General features: G+C 38.1%; 1 protein-coding gene across 1 annotated transcript; it reads left to right on the top strand.

The window, feature by feature from the left end:
• The first annotated feature begins 838 nt into the window (after positions 1-838).
• On the top strand, positions 839-17694 carry LOC142956450 (macrophage mannose receptor 1-like). The gene is made up of 31 exons (XM_076098056.1): positions 839-1058; positions 1542-1898; positions 2207-2377; positions 2625-2780; positions 3475-3585; positions 4510-4647; positions 4778-4954; positions 5522-5676; positions 6044-6157; positions 6362-6477; positions 6587-6735; positions 6823-7022; positions 7579-7694; positions 7991-8063; positions 8189-8342; positions 8621-8659; positions 9286-9449; positions 9550-9611; positions 10076-10176; positions 10309-10451; positions 11105-11210; positions 11455-11582; positions 11673-11717; positions 11920-12022; positions 12266-12495; positions 12809-12974; positions 14068-14232; positions 14345-14461; positions 14961-15116; positions 15554-15586; positions 15808-17694. Exons 1-31 carry the CDS (start codon positions 884-886, stop codon positions 16053-16055), a joined length of 4368 nt encoding a protein of 1455 aa, XP_075954171.1. The 5' UTR covers positions 839-883; the 3' UTR covers positions 16056-17694.
• Positions 17695-18909: the final 1215 nt, after the last annotated feature.

The following is an 18909-nucleotide window of genomic DNA, read 5'->3' as shown; positions in this document are numbered from 1 at the left end:
GATTGCAGTTGCAGCTGTAGCCTATAGTCCAATCACGCTACACAGGAAAGAGTAGAGCACAAAGAGTAGAGCATTCCTCCAGTTCATTTTTGCTGGTAAATTTGCAGGAACAGTAACAGTGGGGTGTTACAAAAAATATCTATGGTTACAAAGTAGAATAAAGTGGTTCAAAAGTCTGAAGATTGCGTGTTTGAGTTGAAAAAAATCGACATACTCAGCTCTGATTAGGAAGTTATTTTCTTCTCACGTCTCCCACTATTATTATGTAAGAGAAAAATAATAACGCTTTCATAGAACAGATACAGTGGCTCACCAGTCTTAAGAATATCGAATACATAATCATGAAGTAACAGACCGATACATTGATCCACGCTTCGTGCCGCTAATAAGATGGCGGGTTTGTTTTTCACATTAGTGATCCACATCAACATGGCATCAGTGAACAGTGAATTAGACGCAGTGCTTCCTGCTATAAGCCTGGAAATGTGACTCTTCCAACGTTAATTCTCTTTCTTTATTGTTTCAGAATATCTATGTCATCCACATTTTTACATTAGAATGCACTGAAAAGTCGTCTCTTTGCAGTGTCAACGTGCAGACACGAGCAGTAGATATCGGGAATGTGACACAAAGTGTATGAGTGTCGATGCTGCACTGGGCCATTGACTCGTGAGTCATGTTTAGCATGAATCTCTACACATCATTTCGTTCCAGGACAGGAAGTGGATGGAGCTTTTTTGCCATTTCGAGGATGTGACATGTGTGTGTGTGTGTGTGTGCGAGTATGTTTTTGTATCCCAACCCCCCTTTTTACCAGTAGCAAAATGCTGAAATGTGCCAATCTGAAACATGACACTTTCTCAATGAGAAGAAAAAAAAAAAAATGACAGTGTCAGGGGTATTAAGATTCCCTCCTTTTCATGTTCATGCTCATAAGCCCTCTGCTTGCAATGCATGGACAATGTCTCCTGCTCTGAGACTTATCGGAAGAATGCTCACCCAGAGGATAACTCTTGCAGCCTTTGTGCTCTTCATCCCAACATGTTCAACAATAAATGGTACAGTATGCACTAAAGCTTTCTTATGTGTACGTATGTATTTATGTGTCTAATATCTCATGGTACTGATGCAAAGATCAGCTTTCTTCATACATTAGTTTTACTGAATATTTGTTGTATTGGAAGTGATTTAGATTCTCATTGACTTCACTACAGGACTAAAATCAAAACTATTTTATAGTATTTTGTAAATTATGATTATACGTTTTAAAATTGTACATTTGGGCTTAACGAAGAGTGGACACCACTACAGCAACAGACTAGGTTTGAAGGATGCTGAGTGCATCTCTAGTCTGTCAGTTTTGAAAAGAAAGGAGTAAGAAAATTCATGAAAAAAAGTACATTTGAAATTAGATGTCTCATACAAGCATATATATATATGCTTTCTGACAATGATTGTAAGAGGACCATATGCACACAATACAATATTATGCAACATAATTTAAACAGATTTTTCTTTTTACATCTTTTTGATCTCTTCAGATTCTCCATTCTCAATCACTAACAAAGCCACTGGGTTTTGTTTGGTGACAAGATCCACCCGCTGTCTTGACATGCGCTGGACAACCGGTGATCGTCTTTTTGTGACCTCAACCAGAAAGTGCCTTGGAGCTCAGGGCAAAAGTGTGGGGAGTGAAGTAAGCCTCTATGATTGTGACGACAGCAGTGTGCTTCAAAAGTGGGTATGCAAGAATGTGACAATGCTTGCTCTCAAAGACACACAGTTCTACATCGAAGTCAAACCTGACCAATCAATCGCCCTCTCCAAAACTGTCGGGCCGAATAACGAGCTCACAATCACAGGGACATCCAGCGGCGCCTGTTCGAGAACATACAGAGGTACAGTATTAAAACTGAACAACACAATACACGAGCAAATATGCATGATTGTACTGGGATTTATCGAACACCTGACTCTCAGCGTCAGGTGACATATGATCAAGTAGAATGATGCATCAAGTTCCTCCTGACTGGAGTTTGGTTGTGCACGCCTAAAGTCAATCAGTAGTGAAGAAAAGATGATGATGAAAAAATGATTTAGGTCTGCCCTAAAATCAATTGGCAAAACAATACGTCTTTGCAGAATCATTAATTTGCAACAATTTAAAACGTTTTAAAGTGATCAACCTCTTTTGTCCTTTTTTTAGAGCTTTATACCATTGAAGGAAACGCGTTTGGTAAGATCTGCAAGTTTCCCTTCCTGTACAAAGACCGGTGGTTTGGAGACTGCACAACGTACGACTCCTCAACAAAGCGCGCTTGGTGTGCGATTAATACAAAATTTGAACATGAGCAGTGGGGATACTGCCCGACTACTTGTGAGTACTGAATTTAAGATTGAATCCCACATGCCAGCACTACATGCATCTTCAGGAAGATTAATTCTGTTTCAGAGCACACATTAGATTATACTACAAGTTGTTCATTAGTTTAGTCAACATCTCTGATGCTTATTAACACAAAGCCTGCAACATTAGAGCACCATTTTAGGATACAGTAGTATAGTACACTGTTGTTTCAATGACTAAATCATTTTGTTTTCTATCTTGCTGTATTGATGCACAGCCACAGACCACTGGGTGAAGAACATTGTAACAGGAGCGTTTTATCAGCTCAACACACAGTCGGTTCTGACGTGGTCCCAGGCTGAAGCCAGCTGCAAACAGCAGGGTGCCGCCCTGCTCAGCATCACGGATCCTCACCAGCAGGCTTTTGTCTCAGGTAAGATGTCACCTGGTGGATGTTTGCTGGTACTGAAGCTGACCCAACATAGAGGGGTTACTTTATTTAGATATTGTTAAAAATTGCCTGTATTGCATGAGTTAAATGTTTTGATATAAATACAAAAAAACTTGAATTATTATGTTATACTTCTCATTCTATATGAATCACTATTATGAATTGCTGTTTAAACTGATGTTTAATTCCATCCTAAGAAAGAAAACAATATGATAAAGATGCAGTCCATTTGATACGTAAGAAACAATGAAAGAAAATCTTAAAAATGTTAACAAAGTTAAAATTTGTTGTAAAATTTGATTTGACATGTTTCCTACAACATTTTGAATTTAGCCTAATTGTATTTGAATCAACTGAAATTGCATTATTCAATGGGTAATAGACAAGGATTGTAATTTAAAAACAGGAAATGATTGATGAAATGACTACTACTGTTACTTTTTACACTCATGGACCAAACCGGTATCGGTAAAGGTATTTCATGGTTCATCTTGTGAAATTTCCCTTGCGTGTTTTTGTGTGCTTTGTTTTATTTCTTTGCAGTGAATTCTGTCTTTCTGCTGACTTGTTTTAAAACAATGAAAAAGAGGAACAATGTGGAAAAGAGGAACAATTTCTTTACTCTGTCCTTTTCCTTTTTTGTCCCTCTCAACCACACAAACACAAATAAACACAGTGCTATTGGGATCAGGGAAACAAAAGTTTTGGATTGGGCTGATGCTGGACCCACAACATGGCTGGCAGTGGTCTGATAGTAAGCCCTTCCGTTATCTGAGATGGACTACAGGTAAGTCTTCACTCCAGTAAAAAGGTTTAAAATGCTCTGCTGGAGTTCCTTTAAGCAATGACCATATAAGACTAGAGCTATACAGAAGGTTACTAACAACTTAAAGAAAAAAGAAAAATCCCTGGTGTGAGTTTGCATAACTTCACCCAGTCTTCAAGGGTGGTGATTCACCTTAAAACCTTAAAGCAGCTATAGTCAATATTTTTAACAATGGAGCACTGTCTGTTTGTATGTGATGAAGGTTTGTCTCTTTGTGGGATTTTAATATCTGCATTCAGCTCATTTTTTGAGGTTTTAGAGCCTGAAACTTTCAGGTTATGGTTCACTCTAACGGCACTCACAAGCATTTCTCCAGACACAGGGAGTTTTTAAAACCAACTGTTCTCTTTCTGCCCAGAACCAAAACAGACAATGTTAGCGACTATCTGCTGAACACAGAGGAGCATTTAGCAGCTAAAGAGACAGGCATTTCCCTCAGGAGTTGGCGGAGACCAAAAACAGAGCCAAAAGAGAGTTCATATTTGACTTACCTTCATCAGGTGGACACAAACACGGCCCCAAAACAATGATAATGTTGCTTAGTATCTGCTGTGTGTGTAAATAAGCAACTGTTTGCGAAGTCTTAAACTATTAGGTGAAGATATGTCAGTGTTGTGTTTACTGCTTGTTGCTGCTGCCCCCATGTGACCAAACACCAGTTAATGCAGGTGTACACTTTGTTAACAAGGCAAACCCATATAAACAACATTTTTCTTTTCATCAATTATAATTAGTATTTACTAACTACAAATCCAACAAAAGATTTTACATTATTGAAACATGCAAGTGTTATGCGTGATGTGAAAACTCTCACGGACGTGGTGTATGTGGATCTGCACTAGTAAAGGAGGAATCTCAATTTAAATCATCATCATCTTGTTTTAGGATATCCAACTCCTAATCCGGGGCACAACTGTGCATTTCTTGACTCTGCTGGGCAGCAAACCTGGCAAAGCTCATCCTGCGTCAAGAAACAGGCCTACGTATGCTACAAAGACGGGGCCCCGCCATCTCCTCCCCAAAGTACAGAAACATATTCTACTCTATTGTATTCTACCCTCCTCTGGCTACTGTATTGTTTCTCTATGTGACACGTTCACCGCATGACATCAGTCAATAAATCCCATTTATCTTTTGCTCTTTTCTTCATCAGTTGAGCAGGGTTTTTGCTCACCCCCTTGGATTCCCTACAATGGCCACTGCTTTCACCTTCATCGTGTTGTTCAAACATGGTCTGGTGCTCAGAGAGAGTGCCGCAAAGAGGGCGGGGACTTAGTGAGCATCCGCAATGTGGAGGACCAAAGCTTTGTCGTCTCGCAACTTGGATACGGTACATGATGACAATAGACAGGAAGACAGTCCAACCTTCTGTGTGTTTCTGCTGTAGACTGATTTAAAAAAAAGTAAATCTTTTTTTTACATTAAATATGAGAATCCAAAGAGCTCAACAAGTCAGAATAGGAAGGGAGGACCCATGCGCACTCAGACTTTAAACTGTGAACATCAAAAATTGTGTTTTTCACGACTGCAAGTCTAAGAAATACAGTAGGATGTACTTACTTTTCCAAGCAAATCATGTTAAAAAAGGGACTTTTCTTGATTGTGCTCAAATCATCCTAACATGAATCAATCTCAAAATTGGAAATTAATTAATGACACGGACGCTTGTAAAGTATATTGAATAAACAAATACACAAGCTATACTCATTCAATATATCCCCATGAAGTAGAATTTAGACAATACTAACTGACAGATTCAATGTCTACAATCCATGTTTACCAATGTCCGCATGGTACCAATAGCTCTATTCATTTCAATATGTAGATCTTTATTAACATTGTGACATTTTAGCCACGGGTTAACATGAGGCACATTCCTACCCGACCATCTCTGCAGCATCCACTGATGAGCTTTGGATTGGACTGAATGACATACAGACAGAGGGGCTGTTTGACTGGAGTGACCACTCCACTGTCAGCTTCACCAGCTGGGAGTTTGGGAAACCTGTTGTCTCCACTGATGCAGATGACTGTGTTCACATCAGAGGAGAGGTAAGGAGCAACAAGTGATATGATGGTGCATATATAGTTTAATCTTCTTATATCATACATGTATATCTGCATATATCATACATAGGGCCAACTAACATCCTGGTTGTATCCGGGTTTTTTTAAGAAAAGCCCCTTTGGATTTGTGCAACAAATACTGAACTGCCTTACGCTTGCAGGCATTTTAACTTGAGCGAACAATCACATTAAGACCTTTTGTCGGATTCTTTTCTTTTCTATTATTACTCTCATAGTTGTTGTTTTTTAACCCAAATATTTAGAAAGCAGAAAGCATTATGAATTTAAGTATATCTAGTCCACCCGTCCAGTACATTCAATCTACAAGTATGTAAATGTTTCCTTCTTGCAGAATGGGAACTGGGCCGATCGCTTGTGTAGTGAGAAACTCGGCTTCATCTGTATGAAGCAGAGTGCCACTGAACGCACCGGAGATGAAGTAGATGTGGATATAGGCTGCAAATTTGTGAGTACATGTATAATCTATAATAAAAGTATATGATCTCCAAACACATCTGGCTAATCAAAGTGCACTATTCTAACCCTGAAATTAACTTTGAAAGGTAACTGGTTCAATATCACGCACTGCAGATAAATGTCTTTTATGAACAAAATGGATGTGTTGCATTTTAAAACTACTCAGTTCTAATCAGTGCTCGGCTTCCTACAGGGGTGGAAAAGACATGGCTCCTACTGCTACTTTGTGGGAGCAGAGACGAAGACGTTTGATGAAGCTAAAGATGACTGCAAGAGCTCAGAATCCTACTTAGCTGATGTTTCAAATGGGTAAGAACACCTCATGATTTTTTATTAGCCATGATATAACTGTGTGTGAAGTACTATACATTGTACGAGTGTTTCACAGGCTGAGACAATCTATTGTAAATATTTCCAGGGTGGACAATGCCTTCCTTATCAGCTTGGTGGGGTTGAGATCAGAGAAATACTTCTGGTTAGGCCTCTCGAATCAGAAGAACATTGATCAATTCGTGTGGACCAACACAGATTTAGTGAAGTTTACTCACTGGAACGCTGAAATGCCAGGTATGGAGAGAGAGAGTTTCCATCTTTAAAACAGAGGGCACGACCAGCAGCTTACACTTCACTATTTTGTATCTTCAACAACTCAAGGTAACCAAGAGGGCTGCGTTGCCATGACAACTGGGATTTTGGCCGGACTCTGGGATCTGCTGCCCTGCACCAACAAGGAGAAATACATCTGCAAACACCTGGCAGAGGGGGCCGTTTTAACTCCTGCACCACCGACTCAAACCCCTACCAAGTGCGAGGAGGGCTGGAACCGAGTGGGAACAAGAAACGTCTGCACGAAGGTAAATTCAGAGGTCGACCTCAGCTAAACACAATCAAAACATGTTACCTGCAAATACCAACTAAACAAAACCAGTGTCCTGTCACAATCACCATAACGTACTGTATGTTAGTTCTACATATTTTGTCTTTATTTTGTAAATATAACATTATTTAACTTATTTAACTTGTGCTACGTCCAGCAGCAAACAACAAACACACATAGTTCTTGATTAGCTAGTGAGCATAGTGGAAGTGTTAGCAGCTAAAAAAAGATGGTAGAGACCAATACAGAGTTAAAACAGAGCAAATATCAGACCTTTCCAGGTAGGCTGGAACCTGCCTCGTGTCAAATGAATGATAAAGTTGATCCGTAACCGCTGGATGTGAACATAATCAAATGTTTCTGCTTCTCCCAAATGGCCAGACATTTTATTTATTGTATGATTAGAAATAAGTCAGTTTCTCTCATGCTATACAAATCTGGGCAAAATAAAGTATATAGTCTATTCAAGTAATCTACTCCACTGCTGTACATACCTGGTCCACTTTAATCAGACGTTCACCGTTGTGTTCAAGTTCTTCACAGGGCCTCGGGCAGATGAGAAGACCTGGTATGAGGCCAGGGATTACTGCAGGGCCATCGGAGGAGAGCTGCTCAGCATCCACAGCGATGCCGAGCTACGTGTGGGACGGTATGAGCCGGTTAATTACAACTTTAACTTAAAGTTGCAGAACCAGATACCAGTGGAAAACAAAACCATTACATAGTCCAATATCCCTCTGAATGTAAGAGGATTAAGTTTCATACTCACAGTGAATACATAAAAGTAAGATGAAATAGAATAAAATATTTACTCTACTATTGAGACCTAACTTGAGTACTTCTTTGATGTATTTCTCGTTTCAGTTACGTCCTGCCTCTACGGGGCAACGGCGTGCTAAAATAAGTTAGATTGATGAATCATTTAAACAATTTTGTGTACTGCAGACATGGAAGAGGCTGGATTGGACTTCATATTCCTGACACGGCCTCTGGTTATACATGGAGCGATGGATCCCCGGTTAGTTAACTGTGCTCTACTTTTTACAACTAAACTGATCCCAAATCATTCAATCCTGTATTTTTGTGCGAATATATAAACACGTGTAACATACAATATTGTTTGTTGTTTCTTTCTGTTCAAAGGTAAACTATCAGCACTGGCAGGAAGGAGAGCCAAACAATCATAACAATGAAGAATCTTGTGCTGAATTCAGAACGTATAACTGGGATGAGACCGGCTCCTGGAACGATGTGAGCTGTGAGAGTTACAACGACTGGCTGTGTCAGATCCGTGCAGGTACAGTTGAATAAAATGTGTACTGAATGCCTATTTTTTTTTGTCTCGTCCGAAGAAAATATATTCAACAGTCATCCAGGAAAAACTGACTTGTATATGCATGATATTTCATGCCATTGATTACCTTCCAACGCCCATGATACTGCCATGCTCCCCTTATTCGTTTACATTATCCCACAGTACGATATTCGACTCATAGCAGAGGACCGAGTGGGGACAGTGGCAGATGTGTTTGTGTTCTCTCTACATGAAATTGACACTTGTTTGTGGCCTTACAGGAGTGACTCCAAAACTACCTCCAAATAATACTGCAGTGGGTAAGTTAACACACACACACACACACACACACACACACACACACACGCGCGCGCACAGGGTGGCGAGAATATAAAATGACAAGATATTGGGAAACCGGCGATGTCTGGTTAGACCGGGTATAACTAGATTGAGAAATTGAGATTACTATAATAATGAGCAGGTATCAAGACGATCACGACAGTCTTACAAATCGACTGTTTCAGATGTTTTGCTAAATCAGAATTGAACAAATCTAAGTGAAATACGAACAAAGATATGTTTTAAAGAGTCATTAACAGTTTATTAAAATTGAATTAAATTAAATTAGAAATCTCAGACAACACAGAGGCAAAAACAGTGAAGACTGAGCATTCAAAAACACGTTTCCATTCATCAGGTCATTTACATGCAGGATATTATTGGTCCACTTGACCAGAACAATGCATCTTAAAACCAAACAAAACAAAAAAAGCGACACTTGGCATCAGTAATATTACAACTTCTAGCGAGTACCATTAAAATCATTCACTTTGATGTTGTGCAATCTTTCATTTGACAGACATTAAGCTGTAAAAGATTTACTACAACAGAAAGACACTTCAAAGTAAAACACAAATTGTCAATATGTTTCTAAAAACCTTTGCAGTCTACAACACCACTTCAGATGGTTGGCTTATGTGGAGAGGGAATCAGTACTTGATCAACAGAAACACAATGCCCATGGAGGATGCTCGTCACTTCTGCCGGCAGAGGCTTGGTGACTTGGTATCTCTCAACAGTAAAGATGAAAATGTCTTCTTGTGGAAACAGGTAGGTGTTTATTTTCTTTGGTTTGCTAAACAACAATTCAACTTCTATTTATATTGAAAGAAGTAGATCTAAAAGCGTGTGTGTATTCATGTGTTCACAGGTTTCAAGAAGCTATGGCTCATATTATATAGGTTTGTCAGTGGATCTTGATGAGTCATTATGGTGAGTATCAATGAATGCCATGAAATTTAATACAGTGAATCATTGGTTAGTGAAAACTCTTTGGCCTATCGATTACAGTATGCATGTCACTTTGCACTACTTTTATATACTTTTATATACTTTTATATACTTTTATATATATATATATATATATATATATATGGAGAGTAAAAATTATCCCGCTTTTTGTTTTATTTTAAGTTATTGTTTATCAGTATTTTATTATTTGTAAGTATTACTGGTACTGACATTTAAACTAATTTAAAACTTCAGCTTGATTTTATAAGCAGTGTTCTTGATTTTTTGTATTTTTTTTAAACTACATTTATTGTCACCTCTATATTTAATTTGTCCTCTGCATATTTACCATTACTGCAGAATGGCAAAAAGTTGGATAAAAAGGTCTAAAGTGAAGCAATTATTGTTTGCACGATTATACGTCATAATTCAAACTGTGCTTTAAGGTGGATGGATGGTTCTTCAGTGGGGTTACGAAGATGGGATGAAAATCAACCAAATCCTAATTCTTTTAATGAGAACTGTGTTGTTATGACTTACTACATGGGTGAGTAATTGCAAACTGACAAATGACAAATTAAACAAAGTATCAACCCTAGATAAGGTGTTCTGGATAAGATCAATATGCTACTCACAATATGCTGAAATGTGATTCATTGTATCTCCACTGTACTTACAGGCTTCTGGCGTACTTCTAATTGTGGCAAAGACCACCAGTTCATTTGTAAACGAGCAAACTCAGTACCTGTCAACGCCACTGCAGCCCCCACAGTTCCTCCTACAGGTGGCTGCCCACTCAAGTGGACCAAATTTGACTCAAAGGTCAGAAATCACTGGTAGCTGTTAGTTTCGATTTTCAGTTTAAAACTTTCACGACCACTTCTAAAATGTCAGTTCTTCAACATTTACTCTCATTGGCTCTCATTAAAGAGCAATTGGGACTGAATGAATTTGTCCAGGTGTGATTTACAAAACTGTTTTTCTATATCCGAGTGGTAAAATAATCAGCTTTCAGAATTACAGTAAGCCACACGACTTGTCCTTTTTTACACATATAACATGCTCTTATTTAAGCAGTTGTTGCAACTATTGGTGTTATTGGTGGTGCAGAAACAGGCTCGTCATAGTTTCATTTGGAAACCCTACATGCATAAATGGCATGATGGGGAAAAAACACAATATCTATCAGTTATTGGGCTTTGCAATCCTTTGCAAAGCCCTATATGTCTTTTATCAACAAGCTTTTATGCAACAATACGTTCCTGATGCAATACAGTCTAGTCCTCTTTTAAATATAAGTAGGTGACAATGGTTTTAGGGCTACAACAACGGAGGAACTATAAATACAGAGTTTGGTAGAGAAATAAGTACACAGACATTTTTTAAGATCAGATCAGATGGCATCAAAGCTTAATGAAAGCAGCCTAGTGTTTGGTTGTAGAGTGAAAAATCACGCTTTCATTTCTCATTTGTAGTGTTACATTATCATTAGTAGCCTGCCGATCATCTGGGAGGAAGCAATGAGAAAGTGCATTGACATGGGAGGCCACTTGGCCTCAATTCCCACAAGGCGTGTGCAAGGTTTGTCCTACTGCTTTTGACATATATTTTCAACAATGATCATAATCATTCATAATCGTGTGTGCAGTGTAAATCGAGAGTGTGAAAGTTCATTCTTGACCTGGAAAACAACAGCAAAAATATCTTTGGATATTGATGAACTTACTTTATATTAAACATTTGTAAATATTACGTTGGAGATTTTGCCAAAACTACGCGAAACTAAAGATGAAAATTACTTAATTTCTACATTTTAAAATTTCAGCATTTTTGACCACCAAAATGGCTGAAACAGCAAATACAGACCTGTGGATTGGTTTAAGTGCTTTCAAACAAGATGGATTTTACTGGACTGATGGGAAAGCAAGGAAATACACCAACTGGGGCTATTCTGTAAGTACACACAATCTTAGCTTAGTGTCGAGTCTTGTTTAATGGACATAAAAATGTTTGAATTGTTGTTTCTCTTGTTCCGCTCTTTAGACAAATCGACGTCATCAAGGATCCTTTTATCAAAGATGGGATGAGGTAACATATCCAAGACTGATTTTAAAGTAAAATATAACTCCTTTTTAGTTTTTCTCATGACAGAGCAGACTTTCCTTTGCTAGCAAACATCAAAGAGTTAAGGAAATCATTCACTCGCTCACTCAAACACTGCCAGTCAGCAGTTTTGATGTCCCATTGAAAATATGTGTAAATTGTAACCCCTCCCTATGTCCTTCACCAGGATGAATGTGTTGTGCTGACCAGCAGTACTTCCTTTGGCATCGGTAAATGGTTCATTAAGACCTGCAATGACACCAATGGATTCATCTGTCAGCGAGATATTGGTGAGTTCATTCTCTCTTTAAGAAATTATCTGAGGCAAAAAATAATGAATCAATCAATATAGAATGTCTTACATTACAGAACAGCTCCATACTGCCCAAACCTCAGTTTGCATTCCATGTAGTAGAGTAAACATGGTTTTGGAAAATGGAAAGCAATCCTTTTAACCTGTAGTTCCTGTGTCAATAAAGTTGTCTGTAAAAATGTAATAAAAAATGAATTATATTTATCTCTCCTCTCAACAGACAAAAGGTGGCAGCCTCAACTAGACCCAGCAGTTACTAACATCTATGTACCTCTGGGAAATGACAGTATCAAGCTTGTGACTAAAAATCTGACCTGGGATGATGCCAAGAAACACTGTGAAGGTGATAGCACCCACCTGGCTAGCCTACGAAATGAGTGGACGCAAGCCTACGTCGAGCTGCTGGCTATGAATCTCAAAGCTCCTATTTGGATTGGACTGAACAAACAGGTGCAGGATGCAACCAACTGATAGTACTGTACTGGAGCACAAAAAAAACAATTACCGGCTAGTTCCAGGGAATAAAAAAAAAAAAGTTGTAATCCTTCATTTAACAATTACTAGTGACTAATTTACTACAAATGATTAGCTTTTATCTGTGACAAACGACATAGAAGCCTCACAAGACAGCTGACGATCTACTCTGTGGTGTCTTATAAAAATGTACATTTGTTCAATCTATTTGGCAAAGAGAGATATTTTAAAAAGCCACATACAATGCATGTTGAATTAAAATGTTGATTTTATCCATTCTTGCTTTCAGATAAACGGTTATTTTAGGTATATTGATGGCTGGCACTTGTCCTCTACCGGCTGGGCTCTAGGTGAACCAAGCCGAGACCGACCTTGTGTGTACCTGGATGTGGATGGAAAGTGGAAGACTGCTTTCTGCAATCGGACCATGAACAGCGTTTGCAAGCAGTCTACAGGTACGGTCGTTAGCAGGCAACGTAAATGAATAAAATCCCCAAGAGTGTCAACTTCTGAAGGATTAAATGCTGTAATATAGTTTATTTTGCTTACGTCTTTAGCATACGATGTGTCAAATGTTAGCTTGTTAACCTAACTGTGATCCCTGACTGCAGTAATAGATAATATGTTCATGCCAAACCGATACTGGGTTTCTGAGGAAGATACTGTTATCGATATTGTAGACCTTAAATAATCTGATAATGATTTCTTTTAACATAAACAATAATCGTGAATTCCTTGAATCAGTTATTTTAAAGGATTGTGACTAAATACTAAGAGTAACATTTTATTTTTATCAAATTAAATTTGTCAGTGCCATATGATGTCATGGTTCACATTTTCTAAATTACCTCAAAATTGAGCAATTCCTTGATATTTATCAGTTGCCAATAGATCTGCAATAAGCTCTTATCAGCTGATATATTGGCTTTTCAAAACACTACATCAAGTATTACAAAGAAGACATACTTTGATGGATCGCAGGTGAGTGAATACAATTGATCTAAAATCAAAGATGGCAGATCTTTTCTTCTTTGCCGAGTACTGTTAAGCAGCGTTGCATTCAACGCTTACACTGATGGCTAGAAGTTATATTATAACAGTCTACAGTCTAACAATCGTATTCCCAAACTTGTCCACTTTCTGTTTTCAGTTTTGTGAAAATGCAGTTTTCAGATAATCTAATTTAAAGTATTTTAAAGTAGGAGATGATTTCTCTCAAGCCATGAATAAATACTTAATCCTTCAGTTTATCAAAAGAAAGTGGACATCGCCCACGCACACTCCATTAGTGTAAAATGTGCTGTTTTTTTCAACTTTATAACCACCTTGATGAGAGTTTGTGATTTCCACACTCTTCCATAAAAAAACATTCATGAGCACTGACTTTGTGAAAAAATGTCAATTCACTCAGATGCAATACTGTTAATTAATTGATCCAGGATATGGATCAGAGCGAGTTACTACAACGACAGTTTGAGGTTTTAAGTTCACTGCATTGAATATTTAGTAAGTAGTTGATCCCGTCATCCCTGTCTCTGTCACTCACAGATATGCCACCGACAGAGTCGAGCATCTTTCCAGGGATTTGCCCTCAAGAGACGAATGAAGAGCACCGCCAGAGCTATGTCTGGCTGCCGTTTAAGAGTCACTGCTACGTGTTTATAACCGATGAAATTGAATGGGCAGATGCAGCTAGCAGCTGTGTCAGGCATGGTAAGAGACACTTTTAGATCTAGAGTAGATCAAGTGTCTGGTGTAATAAACAGAAACTAGTAATAAGTGGTTAGCAATTGTTACAATCAGACTGTTTTTTGTTGTTGTGAAGGTGGAACCCTGGCCAGCATTGAAGATCCTAGTGAGCAAGAATTCATCAAAAGCAATGTGGAGATATTTCAAGATAGCCACAGCGCTTTCTGGGTTGGCCTGTACAAAACTCATGGAGGTACGATTACACTCTTTTCTGTACTGTACTTAAAAGGTTACCAGTGGAGTTTATTTACCAAAATTAAACCGTACACACACTGCACTGCTACGTTCACAGCTATGACGTCACTGCTTATTTCATACTCGTCGTCACACCCACACACTCTCTCCCTCGCTCTTCACCACACACACTCTCTCCCTCGCTCTTCACCACACACTCGCAAACGTTATTAATATATTTTAAACATTCCTGCTGATGAAAGTGAAACAAACCAACTAAATTGGGAAAATTATTTATTTGAGAAAATACTTTTATCTCAAATTCCCTTTTTTTAAATTGTGTTTACTCGATGTTACCCTATTATTTTTTTGTCCTTTTGTTTACATTTTGTCCGCACCTCGACAGGGCCGTTACAGCACATGTGGGGCAAATTACAAATACATAATTATATCAAGCAGTTATATAACAAACTATAAAAGTGAAAATAGTATTATATTAAGTTTCTGTTTGGCCCTAGGGGACTGGAAGTGGTTGGATAAAACAGTCCTGGACTACATTAACTGGGCTGAAGATGAGCCTGATAATGACTATGCACAGATTGAAACCTCAAATGGGATTTGGAGGACAGGTCGCAGATGGCACGACAGAGCATACATCTGTAAAACACCCAAAGGTAAGATTATCATTCCCATGTAGTTTGAATATAAGGTGTTTTATATAAGTTCTCCTCATACATGTAGCTTGTTCAAAAAGCCTTTGGAGTAAGAGGAAAGGTCCATTTTCCTAAAAACCTAATAAAACAAAGAGAGAGAAACTTCCTATTATCCTACAACTTTATGATTTTGTACTATTTGTTATTACGGGGTGTTGTTTCCAACAATAAAGGTAATCCTCCATCAACTGCCATAAACTCAACATCCAGCCTCAGATCACCTTTTGTGACTCTGTTATTTTACGTGTTACTTTATGTATATAGTGCTGAAATAAAGGTAGACTGGGGAGTGACGGGTCAGTGCCGTCCCTCAGGGGAAATTAGACCAAAATGTATTCCTTAAAAAAAGATTAGTTATCTGAGCACTTTTCCCTTCTGTTTCTCTTCTCTTTAAACAGTGATGGCCGTAGATTCAGGATCAGGAAAACCTGGTAAGTTACACCTTTGTATCTCCTTAAGTTGAGTAGTATTTGAATTATTCAAGAACAATAACGATATTTGAAATGGTGAGTGTTACATGTAATGAAACATTAACGGTTATTATACAAATAAAAACATGTAGTGAAATGTAATTAAAAGGAATATAAATGATACTTAAAGCTAAATTTAATTTGAATTGTTTTGACTGATCCACATCTATTTGCTTGTGCAGAACCTCATGGAGGTCAGGATCCTCGCAGTCGCGTCCACACGAGTTTGATAATTGTGCTGATCATCATTATCACTTCTACGCTGATAGTTGTTGCATTCTTCCTCTACAAGAAGTCTCCTCGTTCTTTACCCACCTTTGACAATCCACTCTACTTCGACAGTGAACGATCCCAGCCCGATGTGGTTGATACCAATAAACTGATAGAGAATGCAGAAGTAGAAAACCCTGAGCTGATTATAACTCTGTGATTTATAAAGTAGCAGAATCTAACGGGACATGCACTGTACTGTACTCTATCCCAAACTGATGTATTACACTTGGTTGCTTCATTAATGTTTTAGCTTTGTTTTTTTACTATAGTATATAGTAAATATATATTCAGTTATTTAACAATACGTCACTAAGTGTGAGTTTTAATGGAGTTGGCGATGTCTGACCTCATGGAACAGAACAATTTAGGCTCTAGGATGTCTCAGTGGGAATGCTTGGTGTTTGATTTTGTCTTTATGTCTATGATTGAATGTATATAATTGTTACATGTTATGCTTATGCTCACTAGATGCTGTTCATTGCTTGTACTCTTGAAATGTGTAAAAAAAAAATCTCACTGCCTGTCATTGTTAAATGAACATTAAACTTGGCACTAAAGAATAATTAAAGTTAAAGTCATCAAGAAATAAAATAACACGAGAGATCAATTTACCTCCCATCATCCTCTTTTTGTAGCTGTCCAAAAAGTCCCCACTTGGGGTAGGAATCCCCAGAGGCCACACAATAACATATTAGCACGATGAAGTTTGCTCATCGCTTACCGATCCCTGACAAGTAAACCACCTTTGAAAACCCACTCTTCTTCAGCGATGAGCGGTCACAGCCTGAAGTGGTTGAAACCAATAAACTAGTAGAGAGTGCAGAGGAAGAGAGCCCTGAGGCTGTTGTGACTGTGTGATTTAACAAGACAACAAAACAGAATCTAATAGGACACAAACTCTATCGCGGGCTACTGGACGGTGGCTTTTTCTTTTGCATGGCCAAGGATTTCAGTCTGTTCTGAAATAGGAAGAGTTTCACTCAGGCGGAAACCTCCAGTTTTGAAGAGTGAAGCCAATGCGGAGGTGTCTTTGACTTGCATTCTCTCTACTCACCAGCAGGGGGCAACTCCTGGTTGCAAAAATAAGTCCAATTGTATGGAAGTCTATGAGAAAATTACTCACTTGATTCATTACCTCAGTAAATATTGTTAGCATGTTTTTTATGGTCTCAATCGCTAGTTTCAAGTCGTCTTCAGTACAGCATGATGTTCATTTCCTAAATTGTGGTCCCATTTTGAGTAAAATAGACCATAAAGCAGAGTATGATTTAAGGCGGGGCTACCTTGTAATTGACAGGTTGCTACCCAACCAGAGTCGTATACTCCTCTGCCGTCCAAATATAGTCACTTCCGTTTATTGGTTACAAAAATGGCAAGATGGCGACGGCCATAATCCAAGATGGCGACGGCCAAGACATCAAACTCAATGCTTCAAAACGGTAGTCCACAAACCAATGGGTGACGTCACGATGACAACATCCACTTCTTATATACAGTCTATGGTTTCACTAGAGTTGGCAATGAGTGGCTAAAATGGCCAAAGGAATTTAGACCGCAGGTCTTCTTAATTGAAATGATAGTTTGAATTAATCTGTATTTAATCATGTATTTGAATGACTAAAAAGAGACTTGTTAATTAGATGTACTGGGATGAAATTTACATACCTTATTTTTTTTTTTTTACTTTATTATAACTTTTAGTATAATCCTGTGTATTTCTATATTTGCTACGGATCAGCTGCTGTGTAACGTTGAGAGTAATGTTTAAATAGCATTAAACAAAGTAATACACATAACATATGTTATCATTTCTGTATTTCATCCTGCTGAGAGTTATATGATACATAGTCTTATCCAACTGTAAATTCTGGTGACCTACTAAGATAGGGCTTGTTCATAAAAACAATGAGGAAAAGTGACGGTGAGTGTCAGACAGAGTCCATCAGCAACTTAACAGCACACTAACCAGCTGCCCTCTTAAGACTTTACACCATGGATATTAATATAATCAGGCAAGACACTGACATTATTAAGTTTCGGAAATAGGCAAGAGATGTATTTTGCGGAGGCCAAATATTCTCTAGAGGAAATGTTTTTGCCAAATTGTGTTGAAAGACTCAAAAAGATTTTGAAGTTGCTTAATTGCTTTGTCTACTAAGCAATTTTTTTTACCAGTACGCCTCACCTGTTTACATTCTGACATCTTACTCAACTCCAATGTTACCACAGCTCACTTCTCAAATTCACAGAAGCCACTTCCTCTTTGAACACAACATTCTTTAAAAAAAAGGCACACATGCATTTTTTTTAAATGTAGTGGGACCAATCGACCAAATCATACCGTCGACAACCTTTTTACTAATTAACTCTATGACACAATATATAAATCATTTACAGTACAGAAATAATTATCCTTGCGTGGGTATTGAGATACGTGTGCTTAAAAAGGACCACTTCAGTCTGAGGAAGAGCCCGGTGCTCAAAACGTTACACATCAATACAATCTTTTTCATGGGAGCTACTTGGTGTGCAGATCAATCTGTTTAACTCTTAAGGAACACTTCACCCTCAAAATGATCATTTGTATATCAATTACTCATCCTGTGTTGCCTTGAATTCATGAAGAAAACGTTGTTTTCTGCGGGGAACGGAGAACACTTCAAACTGGTCTGGATTCGCATGGACAAGTAGCGCCTGCACAAGAATTGGACTGATTATTTAGAAGTGTTTAAAACAATGAGGTTTTACTGAAGATGCATGTATTTGGGAAGTACTGAACATTCAATAAAAGGCACTTTGATTATACTTCACGAGTTGTGTGAGAGTTTGGAGACGTGTGTTTCGATATAGTTTTGCTGTTATTAAACTTAGGCCCAATTTACTTCAATTCATTAGGACTTCATCAAGATCTGTTTGCCATGGAGGGATGTGAGTAACTGATATACAAACGGTCATTTTGTGGGTGAAGTATTCCTTTAAATTAGTATTACAGCATCAAATCAAGTCTTTAA

This window comes from Anarhichas minor, unplaced genomic scaffold (assembly GCF_050575085.1).
Source record: "Anarhichas minor isolate MPS153535 unplaced genomic scaffold, ASM5057508v1 ptg000024l, whole genome shotgun sequence".
NCBI lineage: Eukaryota > Metazoa > Chordata > Actinopteri > Perciformes > Anarhichadidae > Anarhichas > Anarhichas minor.
This window is presented reverse-complemented; position numbering and strand designations above follow the sequence as displayed.

Bases quoted from the DNA above. Each gene is read 5' to 3' on its own strand.
- LOC142956450 (XM_076098056.1), top strand. From the start codon at position 884: ATGACAGTGTCAGGGGTATTAAGATTCCCTCCTTTTCATGTTCATGCT. The intron at 2,781-3,474 runs GTAAGATGTCAC...AAATAAACACAG, and splicing joins CCAGCAGGCTTTTGTCTCAG to TGCTATTGGGATCAGGGAAA. The intron at 8,660-9,285 runs GTAAGTTAACAC...AAACCTTTGCAG, and splicing joins TCCAAATAATACTGCAGTGG to TCTACAACACCACTTCAGAT.